Source organism: Triturus cristatus, chromosome 12 (assembly GCF_964204655.1).
Source record: "Triturus cristatus chromosome 12, aTriCri1.1, whole genome shotgun sequence".
NCBI classification, from domain to species: domain Eukaryota; kingdom Metazoa; phylum Chordata; class Amphibia; order Caudata; family Salamandridae; genus Triturus; species Triturus cristatus.
The window spans coordinates 211821381-211841966 of record NC_140595.1 but is presented as its reverse complement, the minus strand read 5'-3'; the positions used below and the strand labels follow the sequence as shown (position 1 = coordinate 211841966).

At 45.8% G+C, this 20586-nt stretch overlaps 1 protein-coding gene across 1 annotated transcript in view; it reads left to right on the top strand.

Annotated features, from left to right (window-relative positions):
• Positions 1 to 20586, top strand: part of LOC146773092 (chymotrypsin B-like) — a 75173-nt gene that overhangs the window by 47880 nt on the left and 6707 nt on the right. The window contains exons 5-6 of the mRNA XM_085637586.1: positions 6437 to 6617; positions 17793 to 17926. Of these exons, the coding sequence (XP_085493712.1) occupies positions 6437 to 6617; positions 17793 to 17926 (315 nt within the window). The remainder of the gene's footprint in view (positions 1 to 6436; positions 6618 to 17792; positions 17927 to 20586) is intronic.

Below are 20586 nucleotides of genomic sequence, written 5' to 3'. Positions count from 1 at the left end.
CTACCAGGCCAGCCTAGAGCTACAGTGCACGTGCGCGGGCGCGCGCGCAGCGCTTTACCGCGATTGCTTTCACTTTCGCGGCCGCTTTGCATAGCCAATAGGTCTCGCTTTTGGGACCTTATAAGTATTTTTAACCAGTGTCGCTGGAGTGATGCCTACAGGCTCACTCATTTTGAAACTCTGCAGCTGCATGCTTTACTCAACCTTGGCCTACATTGGCTTGGTATGTAATGTTGTGCAGCACATGAGTGGTGTATCTGCGCTTGGTGCATGTGTACCTGTGAGTGGTACAATACAGGGACAATGCTGCACTGGGCAGTGTGTGCATAATTGGTGGATGCATGTGCTGGGTGTGTGTGTACTTGAAGGTGGTGCAGTACATGCATGTTAAGTGCATGTGCTGAATGTGCCTGAGTGGTACAGTACATAAAAGATGTATTGCTGTGTAATGTGTGTAAATTGTAGACATACACTGGGTGCATGCGTGACTATGGATGGTACAATACATGGAGGGCCCTAAGTTACACTTTGGGAGACCCAGGCCTGCATGGTGAAACATGGAGAGGAGGTAGAGAAATCTCCCAGACAGATTTGTGTATTGGTGCATTCCTGTGAGCTGGGTGGGACGCACAGGAGATGGCAGAGCCAGGCTTCCCCTGCACGCTTCAAGAAGGGGCCTAGGCACATCTCAGGAAAGAGATGGCGCTGATAGGAGAATCATAAAGAGTATGGCTGGGGGCAACGGCTAATCTTTTGATACCTACCCTGCAGCGGACATCCACGGCGTCAACTTTAGTCTCTCCCTTGGCCTGTGTTTCGGGGTAATCCGCTTTGGCATCACTCTTGCAGAGACAGGCTGCTTTCAAGAGGAAAAATAGAGCAGAGGAGTGCTCACTTCAAAAGAAGACCCCCAACATAAACGTCAAAGACTTAGACTCTAAATCACATTTGGTGTCTGGAAATGGACTATAAGAAGGGGAGCATGAGACCCCAAAAATTGTCATTTGCCAAGCAACCAGACAGGCTGTGTGAGGAGAGGAAGCACACCAACACTTCTGCCTGTAACCAGGACTCAGGGGAAAGGCTTATAGTCTCACTGCTGGGTGAGGGCACGTTACCCAGGGAATCCATGACCACATACCCTGGAGCTTGGAGAACCATTGCCTGTCTCCTTCCAAAACCAGTGTGGCCTGTGATGAAGAGGAGAGCGCTGGAGGAAGTGAGGTTCAGTAGGGATTCATCCTGTTGAGTGAATTCCCATTGCAAGGTGTGAGGAAACGTCCTCTGCACCAACCGGATCATTGCCCGTGTGCAGTACAAAGTCAGCGATCCTCATATGCCATGAGAGGGCCACTGTGAAGTGAGCTATGGTGAGCACTGTGCCATTGGGCTCCAGCCAGTATGCCAGGAGGGGCTGCTTCATGTGAACTTTGTGACCGCTGTGCCAATCGGGCTGAAGCCTATGTGAAGATAAGGATCAGCAACCCCATACACCAGAAGGGGCTGCCATGCGAACACCTGCTGTGCCGAGCGGGTCAGTTACCGTGTACAGTAGGAACATGGTGACCCCGTATGCCAGAGGGAGGCACTGAACTGACCCCGTATGCCAGAGGGGGGCACTGGACCTAGCCAGAAGTATGTACTGTCCCAGAGCATCATCAGAGGAGTGAGGCCACAGAGGGAACCCCCCTTGCATCTACACCCAGACGAGAGATCAGCTTCAGGAACCTCTCATCATCTTTCTCCTGCCGAAGGAGAGACCAAAAAGCCTTACATGCAATGATGAGCCGGGATGAGCCCCCGGTCCCCTCAGGAGTGCGACTGCTTGTGAAAGCGATCGGAGATCAGCGAGGACAGTCTGTCTGGGCCGCTTGCAGTGAATTCACCTAGACCAGTCTCTACCGATCCGACGTCTGCAGAGGAGGCGTGCTCAGGAACTCTGGACCCTCTGAGCCTGCAGGTGCGGATAAGACTGGATTGGGGCCAGTCGGCCCTGGGGTAACTTGCTGGCTACAATAGCATATTCGCGCTGGAACACTTTTGACTTTAGAACAGAGTCAGAGTGGACTCTTGAGACTCGGGCTACTAGTGGGGCATACCCTGGACATTTCCAGTAGTGAATGGGGACTAACCACTATCGCTAGAGCGAGGAGGAAGTTGGACAGGGAATCACCAAGGAAACAATAGAGCCTTGAGCTCTATGAATGTTGTATTTTACCTTTGAATTGACAGTGGCACAAATTAAAGGAATTCTCTTTTTTCATAAATGTGAGTATTTGGCTGAACAATGATTTATTGCTGCTGATGCGCGTATTTTGAATTGTGAGCCTGCGCTCACTCCCCGGTGCTCACACCTCTGCCCGCCCCTCCTCAGGAGAGCCTTGGGCTGCTCAGACCACGTTAACCCTGAGAGTCAAATGCTGAAGAGTTACTTGGCCCGGCTGCTCGGATTCCATAGAGGTAGTTCCAGGAACATCAGTACTTAAAGGCCTCAAACCCTACAGTTGGGCCCGATAGCCCCTGCTGGCCCTGTGACTCTCTGAAAGGAGTTCTGACACTGTTAGAATATTGATAGCAAAAATATCAGCTGGAAAAATATTGTAGCCTAATTATTGTTTAAAAAAATTCCCTCCACTGCACGCATATTTTCTACTATGACCTCTCCTAGAGCGGTATTTTACTAATGATAATAAGAACACAATATTTTTGTAAGAGGATATTTAGGCTATGATATTCTCAAACTACACCCATCGGGTATGGTTTGCAGGATGAGACCAGAAGGCAGGACATGAGGATAGAACAGAGGATGGGAGTTTAGGATGAACCAGGAGCAGGGGACATTTTGGGAAGACTATGTGTAAACATTGAGAAATAGTAGGATTTTGGGCAAAAGTCCTGCCGTCAAAAAACGGAAAGTTGGAAGGAATGCCCAGGAAAGTACAATAACCTGATCCTTTCTAACTTATGTTTCTTGCAGCTCTGCAGACAGGTCTCTTGCTGTCTGCATCTCTCTAAAAGACACACTGCCTACTGTGAAGACCATGGATTTGGAATTTACAGTATGGAATGGAGAAATGAGTTGTATAATCCATTCCTCCTTTCCTCAGGGGCTTGGAGATATCAGAAGAGAGGGGTTTTCGAGTTTCACCGAGTTCTATATGGCGCGAATTTGAGTATCAGAGCGCTTTACATGAGCACCAGTTGCGTTACAGATGGACAGGGGAGATTAAGTGACTTGCCCAGAATCACAGGATGTTGAGTGTCCCTGCCGAGACTGGAACCTGGTTCCTCAGCTCCGAGGTCGACCGCTCTAGCTTTTAAGCCATTTGCTCTCCCCTTCTCTTTGTCTTTCTCTCTTCTCTTTCCAGTTCTAAAGTTTCATGGACTTCTTTTAATTTTCTGTTCATCCACTCCCTACCTTCATCTTAGACGCCACTCAATGAGGGCGGCCAGAACACCATGGAATGCACTATCCTACATTTTCTATCGAATACTGGCTCTTGGGCACCACACGACACGTGTTCCTTCATCCTCAGAGAACACGGCCTCTGTAACGGCGCTACTGACTTGACACAGTCCCTCTCAGAGCGGCAGTAATCCCGCCACAGTACTTACCTTTGCTCCTTGTCAGCATTATTGTGGAGGAACCTGCGTATGCATGTTCAATGCAGGCGAACGGATGCTGTCCTAATGAACTGTCACCCTTTGCTCCCAATGTCAACGCCTTCTGGTTTTCCTCTTCTGCCTCTTTCTTTTCAATGTCCGGTCTGCTTGCTGGTCCACTGGCATGAGGATTGGGCTGCTCGCCAGCCCTTCCTGACTTATCGCCTTTTCTGCTCACTTTCTTCTGCAGCCTTTCCATGGATCTTGCCGAATAATGGCAGATCGACTCAGTGGATATGATAGTGATACCCATTTGCAGCCCACCCAAGACCACAGTTCCACACCTTGCTCAGGAGAACCTAAATATTGTATGGGATCCTAACCTTAGGAGTCCTAGACTCAGGGTCGGATTGGTAACGCAGGCACTCGGGAAATGGCCGAAGGGCCGGTATCTGAGTTCTAGCCGTGGGCTGCTTTTTTGGGCAGCCTGGGGGCTGTCTGTGATGTTAGGATGCCGCCAGCGGCCCAGTGAGTTCCTGAGTAGCCTTTGGAGGCAGATGGGCGGAGGTATTACTCTCTTTCTCTCGCTGGGCTTACCCATTAATGTATGCTGATTGAGCGGGGGCCGGGGGCCTGAGCAGAAGTGGTGTCACTTGCATTCATGTGTGGTTCAGCAGTGTGAACTAATCCGTGCATTTTTTTTGTATCTAAGTGAAGTTAATTAAACATGCCCCCAACCTCCTTTCTTTTCATAAAACTTCACTGAGGCAGTGTTTTGCGGAAAGGCAATACGCAAATGTGGGCCACTTTTTTTGGGTGTTCCCCGGGCCGAATTTTCATCCCAATCCAACCCTGCTAGACTGGGTCCCTCTACTGCCTGGACTCCAGGGACCCAACCCAAGACCAGAGAGTCTCTCTGCTAACAGCCTGCCTGCCACAGGGTTACCGGCTTATTAGCATTAGAAGGCTGGCTGTATCTAGAGCAGACCTGATCATGGCCACTATGACAGGTAAGGCAGCTGCAAACACAGCTTTCAACTAGGGGATGCAAGAGTATGCTATAGGATTGCCCCGTTTCTTTACAGAGTATTCCGCATTAGAGCTTTCTTAGATAATTCAGGTAACCCGAAAACTTAATAAGAGTTAATGTGCAAAATGTTAATTCCTTGCTTTGTTTCATTAGGGATACCATTAGGGCTTCATGGTTAAGTGTAAACAGTGTCAGTAGAACTCAGTTTTAACCATATGGTTATTATTTGATTTGGTGTATTTATGCATGACGTCTGTGTATAATTCTATTTTATTTATGCTTTCTGTTTTATTTTAACTGCCTTGGCACCGTGTAAATTTTGGTTTTAGGAGACTTATGTTTTTCAGTTTTCAGTTTTAACGTCTTTATTTCGAATATTCTTCATAAAAGACAAAATATTTACATACATATAAATAATAACAATATTACATAATCAATGATATTATATGAAAATTAAGCGTAAAGAACAATAAAACAAAAAGAATTAAGAATTGATTAAAACCTCAATTAAATTAAATATGTGCATAAAGACGACAAGAGAAGATTATTATTGAACAAATGCATATAAAAAGACAACATCAATACTGGTCGGAGACACAATCTAGTAAAGTAACGTACTATATGTTTTTAATAACACTGTAATCATTGATTGTAATATTTTACGCTTGTATGGCTCATAAAATTTGTGCCAAATAAAGCTTTTCTGACTGACTAACCTAATGTTGTACTTCAAAATGGGACAAGAATTCATTGAGTTGCAAACAGTCACTACAAACTGGAAAAGGCAGTGGACACCTGCTGCCCGGACCCAGACATCCCCTCCCAGCAACTGACAGTCGAAAGTAGACAGACCCACAGTGCTCAGTGTCCCCCCCCCCCCCCCACCTCTCCCACCACTGCTTTGTACCACCTTAGAGTTTGCTAATAAACATCATCTAGCAATATTCAAACTGATCAAACTATTCAAGAACAAAAGATACAGGTGATGGGTTAATAAAAAGAGGCAGATGTCTGTATTTCAAAGAAGGGTGTGTGGGTAAGCAGGCACCAGCAGCGAGGCAGAGCGTAACAGGGCAGCCACAGGACCCACACGCCACACTTGCACCTTTCCAAGGACAAATCCCAGTTGCTTTCCATGGCTCCCAAAAGGATGGAGAGGCCACAGCGATCAATGGTGCCCCTGCTCAGCCTGCCATGGCTTGTATCTCTGCATCTCTGCAGCTTCAGGGCCTAGAGATGGGACTGAGTCAAGACAACAAGATTGCCACCACAGCCGCAGGTCTCAGCTTTGCTGCTATTGTCAGTTCCACAGTCTGTTGTCATGGCCAGCCGGCCACCCACAGAAACTGCAACATGCACTCAAAGTCACAAGCAACAGCCACACCTAGACCTCACTTCAGGCACTCACCGCACCTTCTCAAACACCCAAGGCTTGGTTACTTGCAATCATTCTGATGAATCATTCCAAAATACTCTGGGCTCTAAAGTGCCGCCTGCCGGACAGATTTAGGATTTCTTCTGTCCTGCACTGTTTTCATTTTCAAACTCTACAATGGAACCTCATGTGGCACTGTAGTAACAAGGAGTACATCGCTATACATTCACTTCGGTTCAAGATACCACTTACAAATATACATATGTAATGTATTCATCTTTAACACAAATCTCCATTCATTGTCATCCAGGGGTGAGCACTCAAGCCAAACTGGTATTTCTGACACATCTTGTGTAAAAGTGTGCCACTGCCTTGCTTTACTGGGACCACTTTGAAAGGCTGCTGACCATTGCATCTTCCGCCCTCAGGTTGTCACCCATCCAGACTGGCACCCACCCACCATCAACAATGACATAGCCCTGGCGAAACTGGCCTCTCCAGCCAAGCTGACTGCCCAGGTGTCCCCCGTCTGCCTGGCGGCCCCCGAAGATGTCTTCCCCGGAGGTCTGAAGTGTGTTACCACAGGTTGGGGACGGCCAAGCACCAGCTGTAAGTAGATCACTACTGCTGTCATGCAGTGGCGGGCCGCACAGCTTGTGGGTGGTGAGGCGTGCGGGGGGGTGTAGGCAGACCTTCCCGCCACCCTGTGCATTTCTGCTCCTGCTCTTGTCTTGCGGGAACAGGAAGCAGACAGCCAGGATCCCTCCTCTGACCAATCATAACACTGCAATGCAGCGCTGTGATTGGCCTGACCGCCGTTACACGGCGCTCAGCCAGGGGCTGTAAGGGTGGGCAAGTTCTCGATGCAGGCTGTAATACAAACTGCATGGAGAAAAGTGAAAGTGCGCATGACTGTTTTGGGCGGCCCAAGAGGGCCGACCAAACATTCATTGCACACTTAGGAGGGTTGTACCCTCTTCTCCTGCTCTTCAGCCCCGCCTTCCCCCTTAAGCAAGCTGCCGGAGCAGGAGGTGAAAAATAAAATGATAATAACATTACGTTATTATTATCATTTTATTTTTTCCTTTCTTTTCCTGCTTGAAGACAGTGGGGCGAAGCTGGCTACTGCTGGCCTGCCGATAGTGTGACCTCCATGCAGCCATACTAACAATAACAGCTTGGTTGCATGGAGCACACGCTGCTATTGTCTCTTGGCTTTTTGTATTCTGCACATAAGGTGTTACTAACACCCATCCCAACAGTACTCATTGCATCAATGGTGCAATTCCGAACCCTAAATGGTTCCCAGCGGAATATAAGCCTGGGCGTGCTAAATGTACACATATTTTAGGATAACATTTATTAATACGCCAAAGACGTTTCTTGGAGCGATTAATTACAATCGGTTTAACAATATGACAGAACAAGGTGAAACCATTCAACGTTGCTTCAAGTTAAAACTATGAAGAAACAACAGAAAAGCGCTATGTGCCCACAGTGTCCTAGTCTTGGCACAAGTTGAAAAATGTGAATTAAATATTTTGCAGGTGGGCGAAAAACCATTGAAGACAAGGTGTTACAGGATTCATTGTAAAATGCAACTCATAAAGGTAAAGCCGTGCAGACAACAAAAGTTTTCCTCACAGTGACGGAAAATGAGACGTTGTTAATGAAGTCACAGGCCGGCCATCTTGGTTTGGACTCAACATGGTGGCGCATGTTAGGTTACATTCATTTCTGTGGTAATTAGCCAGCTGCACTCACCCCGGGCGGCATAAATGAATTTAACAACACACCCTAAAAAGTTGCACATTCTGCTTTTCAAACCAGGCAGTGACCACCTGTTTTAATACTATCAATGCCATTTTGCAGAACTACGGTTGGATTCACACTTGTGCACTATCAGTAAAAAAAAAAAAAAAGACACAAGGTTAGAAATATTTTCATGTTTGGCATCGCAAAGTTGTCAACATCGGCAAGACTCGATGCAAAGTATTGGGTTGGTATTTACAATCCAACACAAATCACGATTTGCATTGGATTGTACCCAAAAGTAACTTAAGGGAGCACAATGCCTTGTGTTTTCCCTCCTTGCAAGTATGCTGAATTCTGCAGCACACATACAAGTAGGAAATTACCTTTCAGCATAGTTTTTATAGAGGAAAGGACCCCTTCAGTCGTGAAAACTATGCTGAGCACAAGACAGAAAGCCTTGCGTTATGGTGCAAGTGTGCCTACGTTGGCGCACGGATGCCGAAAGTGTGCCAGCACAATGAGAGAGCAAGATGGCACCACATCCTAGTAACTATGCCGCTGCTCTGCTCGCTCCCATTCACACAATGTAGCATTGGAACTTTATCTGCTGCAGTGCATTGCGTGGTGTATTTTTAACCAGTGCTTAATTTGTAAATAACGTAGTGCCGGGGCACTCGACAGGAGGACACTAGAGATTGCACCATCCATTGCCCCTAGCAGCACCGCCAATGACAGCACCAACACACTACTAATCATCACACTCTTAAAAATGTGACAATTCATACTATTACAGGCCCGCAAAGCTATAAGAATGGCTTTGGAGGCAAATACTAATAATTGGAAATTAAAATTTAAATAATAAATAGAAATTGTTGTGCTCTTAACTAAATTGGCAGACACCATGTGGCAGACAGCCAGAAGCCCCGGTGCTGACAATTAAGTGCCGGTGCTGAGCACCGGAAAGCACCGGCACAAATTAAGCACTGTTTTTAACTCCAGGCCTCGGTCTCTCCTTTTAAAAAGAGTACAAGTGCCTGCAACCTCCTGTGCAAATTAATCGCTGAGTTAGAAGGAGGAAAAAGTGGTGGCCACCAGGCATAGGGGAAAAGTCTCAAAATCCTCCCAATATCAGTCACATATAAACTAAAGAGTAGTTGGCCCTGCACACGTTTCTGCTTCAGAACCTGATCAGTCATAATTGTTTCAGATCATCATTTCCCCATCATCTACTGTTACTGGGACACATATATCAGAGAAGAAATCTTCTTGAAAGGGGTGAGAAGATCCTCTAAGATGTTAGTTTCTGACTAAGGATGACTCTATTACTTTGTAAATGCAGACAAGTAATCCAGAAAAGAAGCATAACGTGCTGTTCCTACACACCCAACGGCTCCTAAAATAAGAATATTCAATGCAAATCTATTGCCCAAAGTTGTGCTCACCTGCCAGAATCCACTTTGATAGATGGGAAGTAATTTGTCACTCTCGGGCCAAGCTTTCAGATCTTCGAATAATATTTTCGCATAGTACTTCTCTTTCCAGTCCAGAAGTGTGATGAACCTGTGAGTTGGTGCTTTGAGTCATTCAGGTTCCTTTTTTCAAGAGAGGAAGGAGGGCTGAGCCACGTCAATTGCAAAGCATAAGCTAAACTGCAAAGCAGGTATTAAAAAGCACAGTTAAAATTGTGTCCGAAGCTTAGATTTAAAAAAATATATATAATAATTGCCCCTCCATTGGGCCCAGCGACTCTCCAATCCCTCGACAAACCTATCCACAGCCGTGAGGCCATTTGATCCTAAGAAGTAACAATGATAAGCGCCTTGTCGCTAATGAGATTCCATGCTGTCGCAGAGGCCATTTGATCCTAAAAAATCACGGCTAATAAGAGTATGATCATCTATGATGCTGCATGCCGTGCCTGTCGAAGTATCAATGACTACTTGCATGTTACCCCTTTACCTCCTACTTGAACCAGACTACAATTCTGCCCATCCAGTATGTTCTTAGGTGGTTTTAAAATAATCATCAATTATTTTAAATATGGGAATAACCTCAATTTTCTTTTTAAAACGCTCTTTTTACAAAATTGTTATTTTGGGATATTATGTGTAAAATGTGTAAAATCAGTTACATTGTAAGTTTTTATTAACTGAACAATAAATTCTTCTTTTTGGGTGGTTAAAAAAAGCTTCACTGACAAAAAAACATCAATAGCACTGATGGAAAGACTCATCCCATGAGTAGAAGACAGGGAGCCCTCTGAAGGTCTCTGTTCAAGGGAAGCAGAAGATGAAGTCAGTCACAGAGTGAGAAACCTTGAGGGTAAAATGGGGGCTCAAGTACAGACTGTAATGCCTGGGTTCAGGGTGGAAACAAGGGCAGACAGCGGAAGAGGAATCGAGCCAGGGAGTGCCCGGCAAAGGAGGGGATACACTGCGTGTAGCATCATTTCTGAGCGGTTCATTGCTTTGCCAGTTATTACTAACTGGCATATGTACAACTGGGAGGAGCATGAATTACAAAACAAACTTCAAAAACTGTATTTTTCGTTTAATGCTGCTTTTGAGAGTTAGGAGATATTTTTTAACACTGCACTGAATGCTACGGTTGGGGGCTTGAGGGTGCAAATTGGGCCTTTCCTCAGTGAGTTGGTCACTTGTGGCTGAGATCTACGGTCTATATTGAGCTGAGCAATAGTAAGATAGTAAGATACCTTGTGATTCACAGTGATAAGAACAGCAGATCTGCAGTAGCAAGCACAATACAATAATCAGTTATTTAAGGAATAAAAAGAAGTCACATGAACGCATGCCAGCGGATTAGTAAGAAAGCATTGAGAACTCTCACGTAGTTTATAGCGGGCTGTGTTGGTGTAGTTTTAACGCAGAGGACAATAATAGGCACCTTAATTGTGTTTAGATCATTTAATAAGTTGTAAGCACTTCTCAGATATATACTATAGCCTTAGAGCTTGACATAGCGGGCTCTACAAGCCATTAAAGGCCCGCTGCAGCGTTTAACAAGGGAGCAGTCCTTTAATGGTGGGTAGAGCCCACTACAGAGGGCTCTAAGGCTATTAGAACATTCTGCCCCTAGAGGGGAGAATGTTCTAATTTGTAAAAACAAGTGCATCTCAGAGGCGAGGGGGTTTAAATCCCCTCGGGCTCCGAGAGGCCTTTGTTCACAGCAACAGCTGTGAAATGAAAAAAAACATTGGAACGTTGCTCTCTGGACTTTTGCCAGCCATTAGAAACCCGAAGCACTGCATCGTCTTCATTGGAACGCTCAACATTCCAATCTTCTAATACTCTTTATCAACCTGAGAAAGACACAGTCAGCCTTGCGAGGAATGAAATTTGTGTCCTACAGTATCCTCTGTGGCCACTAAGCTTACTGTGCTATCTTACTGGAACAACGTATTCTCTACTGATGCACTATAGAAGGGAGCATGGCAAACATTGCGTTAAAGGGGCAAAGTGGAAACTAGTATGGCAGTAAATTATGTCCTTGAGCAATGTAAAAACTGTCATGGAAAAGGTGCATGCATAGGTGTATCTGCTTAACCACTGCTAGATGGACAGCAAACAAAGTTTCCATAGTAAGAGGTTTCAAAACAATGTCAAGTTTCGACTAATGGTATTGGGCTTCAATGTGATTTAAGTGCAGCATTTGCAAAAAATATTTTTGTCCACACACAGCAACCAGGGAGTCCGTTCAACAAATAAGATAGTTCACACATAGGTATTTGTTCCTTGAATCTTTATTTTCTTTAAAGTTCTTCTCAGTAGCCAACGCGTTTCGTCCTATTGAAGGACTTCTTCAGGGCCCATCAGTCTATAAGCTCGTTCCAATTAATGTTCCCTCTTCTTCCGATCGGGAAAAATATCAGGTCCTTCTTCTGTTTCACTATACTAATGTGATCCTCTAATTATGGACACATTGGTCTTTTGGCTCCCTCTGAAATTCAGTTCTCGGTAAAGCAGCTTAGGTCGCCGCAAGATAAAAAATGAAACCTGCTGTATCACTATACTAATTTAATCCTCTAGTTATGGATGCACTGATCTTTTAGCTCCCTATGAAGTTAAATTCTTGATAAAGCAGCTTCAGTCGCTGCAAGATAAAAAGTGAAACCTGCTTGAGGTCCTCAATCTGGAATCTTCCTCAGCCTGAAGTCTCAACACAGGCAGGTACTATAGAGGAGATTCCTCAGACAGTGTATGGTCAATGTTGACCCATTCCTAAGTGTATGTCACCCGTGCGTGGTCCTTGTCTCAATACTGCATACCACCAAAAGTTCAGCATTTGCCACTTCTTTTTCCAACAAGTCATGAGGAGGTAACCAAGAGCCCTATGTAAAGTGCTCCCTAAATCACGTTAGCTGACCAATATGCTTTAAAATAAGCTATTTGCCCACATTTTCTAAACTTTCCATGAGGACAGTCACCGAATCCCCCATAACTTGGGCTTAAATTCTGGCATGCACTGAATAATGATAATGCCAGCTGTGATTTAAAATTTAATAACTAATTTCACTCAAATTTTCTAAATCTGTCCTTGGGTTAAACACCCAAACCCTTAAAGGAGAACCGTCTAAGACACTTGCAAAGCTTTTTTCAGTACTATCAAATTTTGATGATTGGTATCAGTCAACTTTATGTGCATAAAGCTTTTTTTGTATACTTCCAAGACCAACATTTAAGAGCAATGGGTATTATTCACAAAATGTTTTCCACGTGTAGCTGAGACTTATTCTTGATATACTCCTGACATATACATGAATTTCCAAGAATAGGTCACAGCTACACATGGAGTGAATATTTGTGAATTGATTCCAATGTCTCTAATGAGGGTGGGTCTGATTACAGTTCTAAAATACAATTCAGCAGGTGAATCTATTATGTGCAAGGTAACATAAGTGAGCAAGGTATCATTTAGCTCGGTAGGGATATTGTTTCTCCAACGTATTTATCAAAGGATGCTGTCTCATTTGCACATTATGCTCACATCCCCTCTCTGATGTGAAAGGGCGTTAACTCGCTTTCTCCCAGTTAAGGCTCTGGCCCTCGAAATAGCCCACTTCTCAGGTGCCACATATATACGGGTTACAACAAACAAATGATGGACGGAATGCTGACAATGCATACATTCTCCCCCAGTCAAGAGATCTGGGTTAAATCCATCGTTCTTTTGCCCACTACACTACCCCAGTTCAGACATGGCCATATGCAAATCAGTCTTGACCCTGTGCCTCATGGGAACAGTCCAGCCCGAACTGCCAAGCCATGTCTTCCCTGGACCGGAATCAAGCATCCTAGGACCGGTTTCTGGCTATCAGCCGTCATCAGCCAGGATAGCTTGACTCCAGTGGCGTAGTGAGCATGGGTCCCACGTCTGGGAATACCCATCCCACTTAGGGCGAAAAGCGTTACAACAAACAAATGATGGACGGAATGCTGACAATGCATACATTCTCCCCCAGTCAAGAGATCTGGGTTAAATCCATCGTTCTTTTGCCCACTACACCACCCCAGTTCAGACATGGCCATATGCAAATCAGTCTTGACCCTGTGCCTCATGGGAACAGTCCAGCCCGAACTGCCAAGCCATGTCTTCCCTGGACCGGAATCAAGCATCCTAGGACCGTTTTCTGGCTATCAGCCGTCATCAGCCAGGATAGCTTGACTCCAGTGGCGTAGTGAGCATGGGTCCCACGTCTGGGGATACCCATCCCACTTAGGGCGAAAAGCGTTACAACAAACAAATGATGGACGGAATGCTGACAATGCATACATTCTCCCCCAGTCAAGAGATCTGGGTTAAATCCATCGTTCTTTTGCCCACTACACCACCCCAGTTCAGACATGGCCATATGCAAATCAGTCTTGACCCTGTGCCTCATGGGAACAGTCCAGCCCGAACTGCCAAGCCATGTCTTCCCTGGACCGGAATCAAGCATCCTAGGACCGGTTTCTGGCTATCAGCCGTCATCAGCCAGGATAGCTTGACTCCAGTGGCGTAGTGAGCATGGGTCCCACGTCTGGGAATACCCATCCCACTTAGGGCGAAAAGCGTTACAACAAACAAATGATGGACGGAATGCTGACAATGCATACATTCTCCCCCAGTCAAGAGATCTGGGTTAAATCCATCGTTCTTTTGCCCACTACACCACCCCAGTTCAGACATGGCCATATGCAAATCAGTCTTGACCCTGTGCCTCATGGGAACAGTCCAGCCCGAACTGCCAAGCCATGTCTTCCCTGGACCGGAATCAAGCATCCTAGGACCGGTTTCTGGCTATCAGCCGTCATCAGCCAGGATAGCTTGACTCCAGTGGCGTAGTGAGCATGGGTCCCACGTCTGGGAATACCCATCCCACTTAGGGCGAAAAGCGTTACAACAAACAAATGATGGACGGAATGCTGACAATGCATACATTCTCCCCCAGTCAAGAGATCTGGGTTAAATCCATCGTTCTTTTGCCCACTACACCACCCCAGTTCAGACATGGCCATATGCAAATCAGTCTTGACCCTGTGCCTCATGGGAACAGTCCAGCCCGAACTGCCAAGCCATGTCTTCCCTGGACCGGAATCCACCCATGTATTTTAATGCAAACCCAGATAAACAAACACTTGTAAACCTGGGTTTGCACCAACATGTGTGCACACCCGACAGAAGCTTAACAAGGAGAAATACCTTAATTTCTCCTTGTTATGTCCTGTTTTCATGCGCAGTATATTCTGCAGCACACATACAGAGAGAAACATGCATCTAAGTCTTGTTTTTGTGGAGAAAGTTATCCCTTCCTGCACAAAAACAGTCCTGCCCGTAACACAGGCACCCTTCCACAATGGTGCAAAGATGCATGCACTAGCCTCAGGCAGTCACAAGTGCATAGTGGGAGCTACACAGTGCCATGTCTTGTTAAATATGGCACGCTCAGCTCACTCCCATCTACGCAATGCAGCAAACAACATCACTTGCTGCGCTGCATTACATGTACTATTTGTAAATATGCCGCAAAATGTTTAAGCCTTATATTACATCATCATGAAGAAGTGTACTTTAACAATGACCACCCTGGAACTACCCCACTGCCTTCTGCTCAATGCCCCATCACTCTGCAAACATGTCACTGAAATCTGGGACACCATCACCACCCTCACCTCCATGTTATCTTCATCAAAGAGACCTGGCTAAACCCTTCCTCCACCCCCAATATCACTACTGCGACGCCCAGTGGCTACAAGATGAGACACGGGGAGCACACCAACAAACACGAGGCGGCATCGCCATCATCCACAAACAAACCATCCATTACTCTACCACAGAAGACGACACTACACCGATCATGGAACATCTAAATTTCCAACTCCAAACTGCCGGCAGAATGACTATCTGAGGCACCCTCACCTAAAGACCCCCAGGACCACGCCCCGGCTTCTGCAACACTATTCCCGAATTCATCACCCCACTCACCATCGGCGTCAAGTGCTACATCTTCCTCGCTGACTTCGACTTCCACTTCAACGTCCTCGAAGAGACAAACACTGCTGATCTCCTGGAAATCATGAACGTCGGCCTCACCCAACTGGTCACCAACCCCATACACAGAGCAAGACACATGCTTGACCTGATCTTCCCTGCCAATGACAGTGTCAAGTACAGTCATGTCACCGAACTCACCTGGACTGACCATGCCATAGTCCACTTCACCATCGCTGGATCCCCATGCTTCACCATCAAGTCTCCCAGCTCCTCCTACTGCAGCTGGAACAAAGTGACAGAGTTCCAATGGATGGGCCCTCAGCACCACCCATACGGTTCCCGCTCCCAACCTGAAACAGGCCGTTAAGAACTTCTTCGCCTGGATCCCCAACAGCGCTGACCGAGTCATCCATATCAAGCCTGCCAAGACCAGGAGATCCACCAAACATGCCAGTTGGAATAACTCAGAACTCAGAGCCATGAAGCACAACTACAAATTCCTAGAAAAATGATGGCACACCAGCAAAGATCCCACAAACCGAGCCACCCTCAAGTAAGTCCTCTACAAATACAATTAACACCTGAAAGACATGAAAAATTGCGACCTGGCAGACCGCATCTAAGCCAGCTCCAACCACAGCAAGGAACTCTTCGACATCGTCAGAGAGTTCTCCTGCCTGTCAGCTACCAAGAACATGATCTCCCCTTCCCAGGAACTCTGCAGCACCCTGGCGGACTACTTCCACAACAAGATAGCCACCATCTACAATAACTTTGAACCCAAGCCACCAACCTCAACAGCCTTCTCATGCCAACAAACACCACTCGCAACCATCCGCTCCTCTCATGGCAACAGCTCTCCACACAGAGCACCAAGGCTATCATGAACTCAATCCACTCTAGAGCACCCATGGACCCCTGCCCCCACTGCATGATGAGAATCGCTGACTGGATGAAGACCAACTGCCTGAAACTCAACACATACAAGAGGGAGGTGCTGATATTTTGGAACAACACCTCCCCGTGGAACAACACCTGGTGGCCCCTGAACTCGGACCCATACCAACAGATCACACCTGCAACCTAGGCATCATGCTGGACAGCAAACTCAGCATGAGATGCCAGATCAATGCAGTCACCCCCACCTGCTTTCACACCTTTCGCATGTTCTGGAACATCTTCAGATGGCTCCCCGTCAACACCAGGAAAGTTGTCACTCAAGGCCCTCCACGGCCAAGGACCAGCATACATCAACAGCCGCCTGAACGTACACTAACCTTACAGATGCCTGTACTCCTCCTCCCTCGCCCTTGCTCACACTACCTGCATCCAACAAAGAAACAGTGGAGACCGTTCCTTCTCCTACCTCGCCGCCAAGTCCTGGAACAACCTTCCCCTGCACCTCCGAACATCATCCTCTCTCTTGTAATTCAGAAAGGGATTCAAGACCTGGCTCTTCGACTAACCCCAGCGCCTGGATATCCTTGCGGATGAATAGCCGGACTGTAAAAATGTGAGTTGTTTGATGCCAAAACAAATACAGTTATGTTGTAAAGCAACTGTGAAAAGTCAGTTATTCTCACATTTCTAGTGTTTAGCACCTTCTTTCTTTATGTGTGTATATATACACACACATTTATATATATATTACACAGTATCAGTCACCTCTGTGTAGTTAAGATGTGGTTTCCATTGAAAAGGTATTTTTATGTTTTGCCTAGAACTACTGACCCCTTGAACATAACCACATTTATCAATTGTTTGGTGTCATCAACTATGGTCCGGCATGCCAATTTCATGCAGATCTGTGTAGGGCTAAAAGAAGTTAAGGGGAGTGGGGGTTGAAAAAAGATATGCTTTCCCATTTTAGCTCCCAAAGGGAATTGTGCTTGTGTTTAGGTGGTGTCTACAGCCGAGCCCTCTGAACAGAGTTTTACAAAACTTGGCACGAAAGTAGAATTTTACTCACTGTGCTCTTGATGCTTTTGATATACATATTTTCAGTAGTTTTTGAGATATACGTGGTCAAAAGAGGTTCAAGGTGGGCTTAAAAGAGTTAACCAGGGAACAGAAGACACACAAAGGAGAAGGCCAAAGGCTGTGCGCAGTGGAAGGTGTGTAAAGTGGGGGTAGAGGGTCTGTGGTGGGTGGCCAAGTTACAACCTATGATGTGCATAGCGAAAGGCTGTCTACAGCAGGGGTTGGGTGCCAGCAGATGGTTGGGTATGGGGGTTCCTCTCCCCAAATCCTGGGCTGCAGCCAGACCCAGCATTCAAAGAATCATGGGTGGCCAACACCCCCTGTGTTTGGCCTTCGGCTAACTACCTTCTCCTTTCTGGAACTGATTCCCTTAAAGTGGTACTGTGTTGATGAATGCCCCTTATTTTGCGTTGGTGCCTTCGATGTTAAAGAGGCCATAATAGAGCCGTGGTGCAGTAATCAAATGATAATTACAAGAGTGACTTAGAGTCACATAACAGCACCAGAAGTGGGAACAGCATGAAAAGTGACTGATGGTCTTCTGTTTCCTCTCTGTAGCAAATGCTGGCGCCATCACCCTGCAACAGGTGGCACTCCCCATCGTAGGAGAAACTGAGTGCAAGCAACGATGGGGCGATGACGTCAAGGATGCAATGATCTGCGCTGGCGGAGCTGGGGCTTCCTCATGCCACGTAAGTACTAAACTCAGATCATTAACCACAAAATTAACTGTCTTGAGTCTATAGACGAGGTAGAGTGTTGGAGAATTCTTCAAATCCTAAAAATAATGTGGTGCTTACAAACCCCTCTTCCCACGCCTCCCCCATTTTCTAGTCTGTTTTAAAAACGAGATGCTTTAAGTAGGGTGGCAAGGGCGAATCACATACACTGTTGCAAACAGGGGAATATATTGAGTTTGGATACTACTACCCCACAGAAAAAAATGCAAAACTGCCTCTCATAAGCGAAACAAAGTCCCTCTCAACAGGAACATATGCTGACTAAGGAATATAGAGTGTGAGGAAAAAATAGCTTCACTCAAGATGAGGTGCAAAGACTGCAATACATTTGAGAATGTTCTGTACTCACTGGTAATGAAGGTTATTCATAAGAAACAGTAGCCTTAGCATGTCATCTCTCTTCATAGCTACAGCCCTTAGCAATGAGAATGTGGAGAGTTGTTCGAGAGTGAGATCATCAAGACCAGAGAATAAAATAGTGGACAACCAGCTACCTTTCAGTAAAGTACACACTGTACATGTACAGATCTGAACTACTCACTTTCATGCAGAGATAAGTACTTCCCAAACCAAAAGAGACTGCAAAAGCATTTAACCTGAGTTTTTAAAGAGGAATAAACTAAACAGGTGCAGCCCATGTGCAAACCTATAGATCTCCTCAATGAAATACCCAACATTTCAACACATGAAACAGATGTTCCTCTTGTCAAATGACACTGAACCAAATAGTTGCATCCCAACTTGTTCATGTACAATGGAGATACCAAACCTGGTTCATCTACTCAGTGACTGAGAAGTGCTATTTCTGTTTTTTGTAACATTCACTCAGAGTCCAATTCACGAGCCAAGTATATGATGATAGCTCTACCAACATCAGCACAGTGGAGGAAATATTATTCCATAGAAGAGTCCTTAGAACTAGGTGAAGGTAAAACAATATCCTGATTCAGATGAAGGAGCAAAATTGGTACGGCAAGGCACAACCCCATTGGGGAGGCACAATGGTAATGGCTTGCTATTAAGGAGTATCCATAAGACTGCAGACCCGCTACCTAAGGTGTTGGCTACTAGAAAAAGTACCATAGCAGCCAACACCTTCGATGGGCTAGATGCTAGATTCTATAAACTGGAAAGAAGAGAGAGGTTGCATACCTTCAGAGCCATTGGAAGATCTCCTGTGAGAACAGGATACCTGGCCCGTGGGCAAATCAGCTCAGTAGATGAAAATTGCCTCAACAAACTGACAAAAATATCCTTAATGTCCGCCCAAAGACCCCTCACCTCTGAACGTTCTGCTAGGTATAATTTCAAGGTGGAGGTTGAGAGGTGCAAAACACACTCTGCCACAGGGAGGCATGGACCATCAGGAATAAGATCCAGGAGTGTCATGCAATTTAGAAATATGCTGAGTCAGTGCTACCGTTTCAGAAATTCCAAACATATGAAAATGGAGTCCTTACTAACCCTGAACATCAGACCCAACCGACTCAATGACTATAGGGCCAGGGTCGGCCATGATAGAGAAAAGGAAAGACTGTCAGGTTTCAACCCAGGGAGACCAACCTCTGGAGTCGCAGGTGAAATCTCCAACACCAATTAGGACTTATAGGATTACCATTGACCCTCAATAGATTTCTCACAAGACAGGAAAAGGAGGCAAAGAGAAATAGCACTGTCGTCTAACAATGCCCCTGGATCCAGACCCCTGTACAGTATGCAGGGAGAAGAGCCCTCTTGGCCATAAACAATGTTGTTCAATAAGTGTTGGATGCAGTGAAACGTCCTTCTTGTCTTGTTTAGATTGCTAGATGTAATGGTGACTTCTTCCTGTGGCTATTTTACGTGTAAGGCAATAGCCGTTCCTCAAAAAGGAGCGGTCTAAGGATTCCATGCACTGGGATGATAAAACGGTGGAGCCTTCACCCAACATCTCTTTGCTTAGGCAGACAAGGAATGAAACATTATTAAAGTCAAGTAAAAAATATAAATATATTATGATAAGATTTCAGGCCAAATGTGAGACTCAAATGTGAAGAATGGCAACATGCCTTGCCGAGTGAGACCGTAGCACACAAAGGAGCCAACTTTATCTCCAAAAGCAGGAGGTGTTAGTGTGGAATGCCGGTGCACCAGTGCCTGAAGCGGGCCCCATTTATGCTATCTGTTGTGATGTCAATGCTCACAGTGCCTTTGGGGTCTCCTCTCATAGTCTCAGCCTGCAAACCAGAAAGAGCAGAACTCCCTGGGAGGCCAAACCTGAAACAAATGTGTTGGATGATGTTCAAGCCGATGCTTGTTTATGAGATGGAGAGAACACTTTGATGAGTTTGTCCCCTTTAGCATTCTGCATGCCATGAATTGGGACCTCAACCTATAACATAAGGGAAACGTCTGCCTCCAACAGCAATATTTATCATGTCACCATACTGGTTTAAGCAAGACTTGTTGACTGTGTTGCCCATGCCCACTAGGCAAGGATAACCATGGAGTCTGGTTGACAATGGCTGAACAGTTCTCAAGATGGCCAAGTATTTCTTCCAATTGTAAGCTATTCTGGCCTCTACAGGTTACTGCTTTGTAGATGCAAACCTCTTTGGTTGTCACCCTACCTT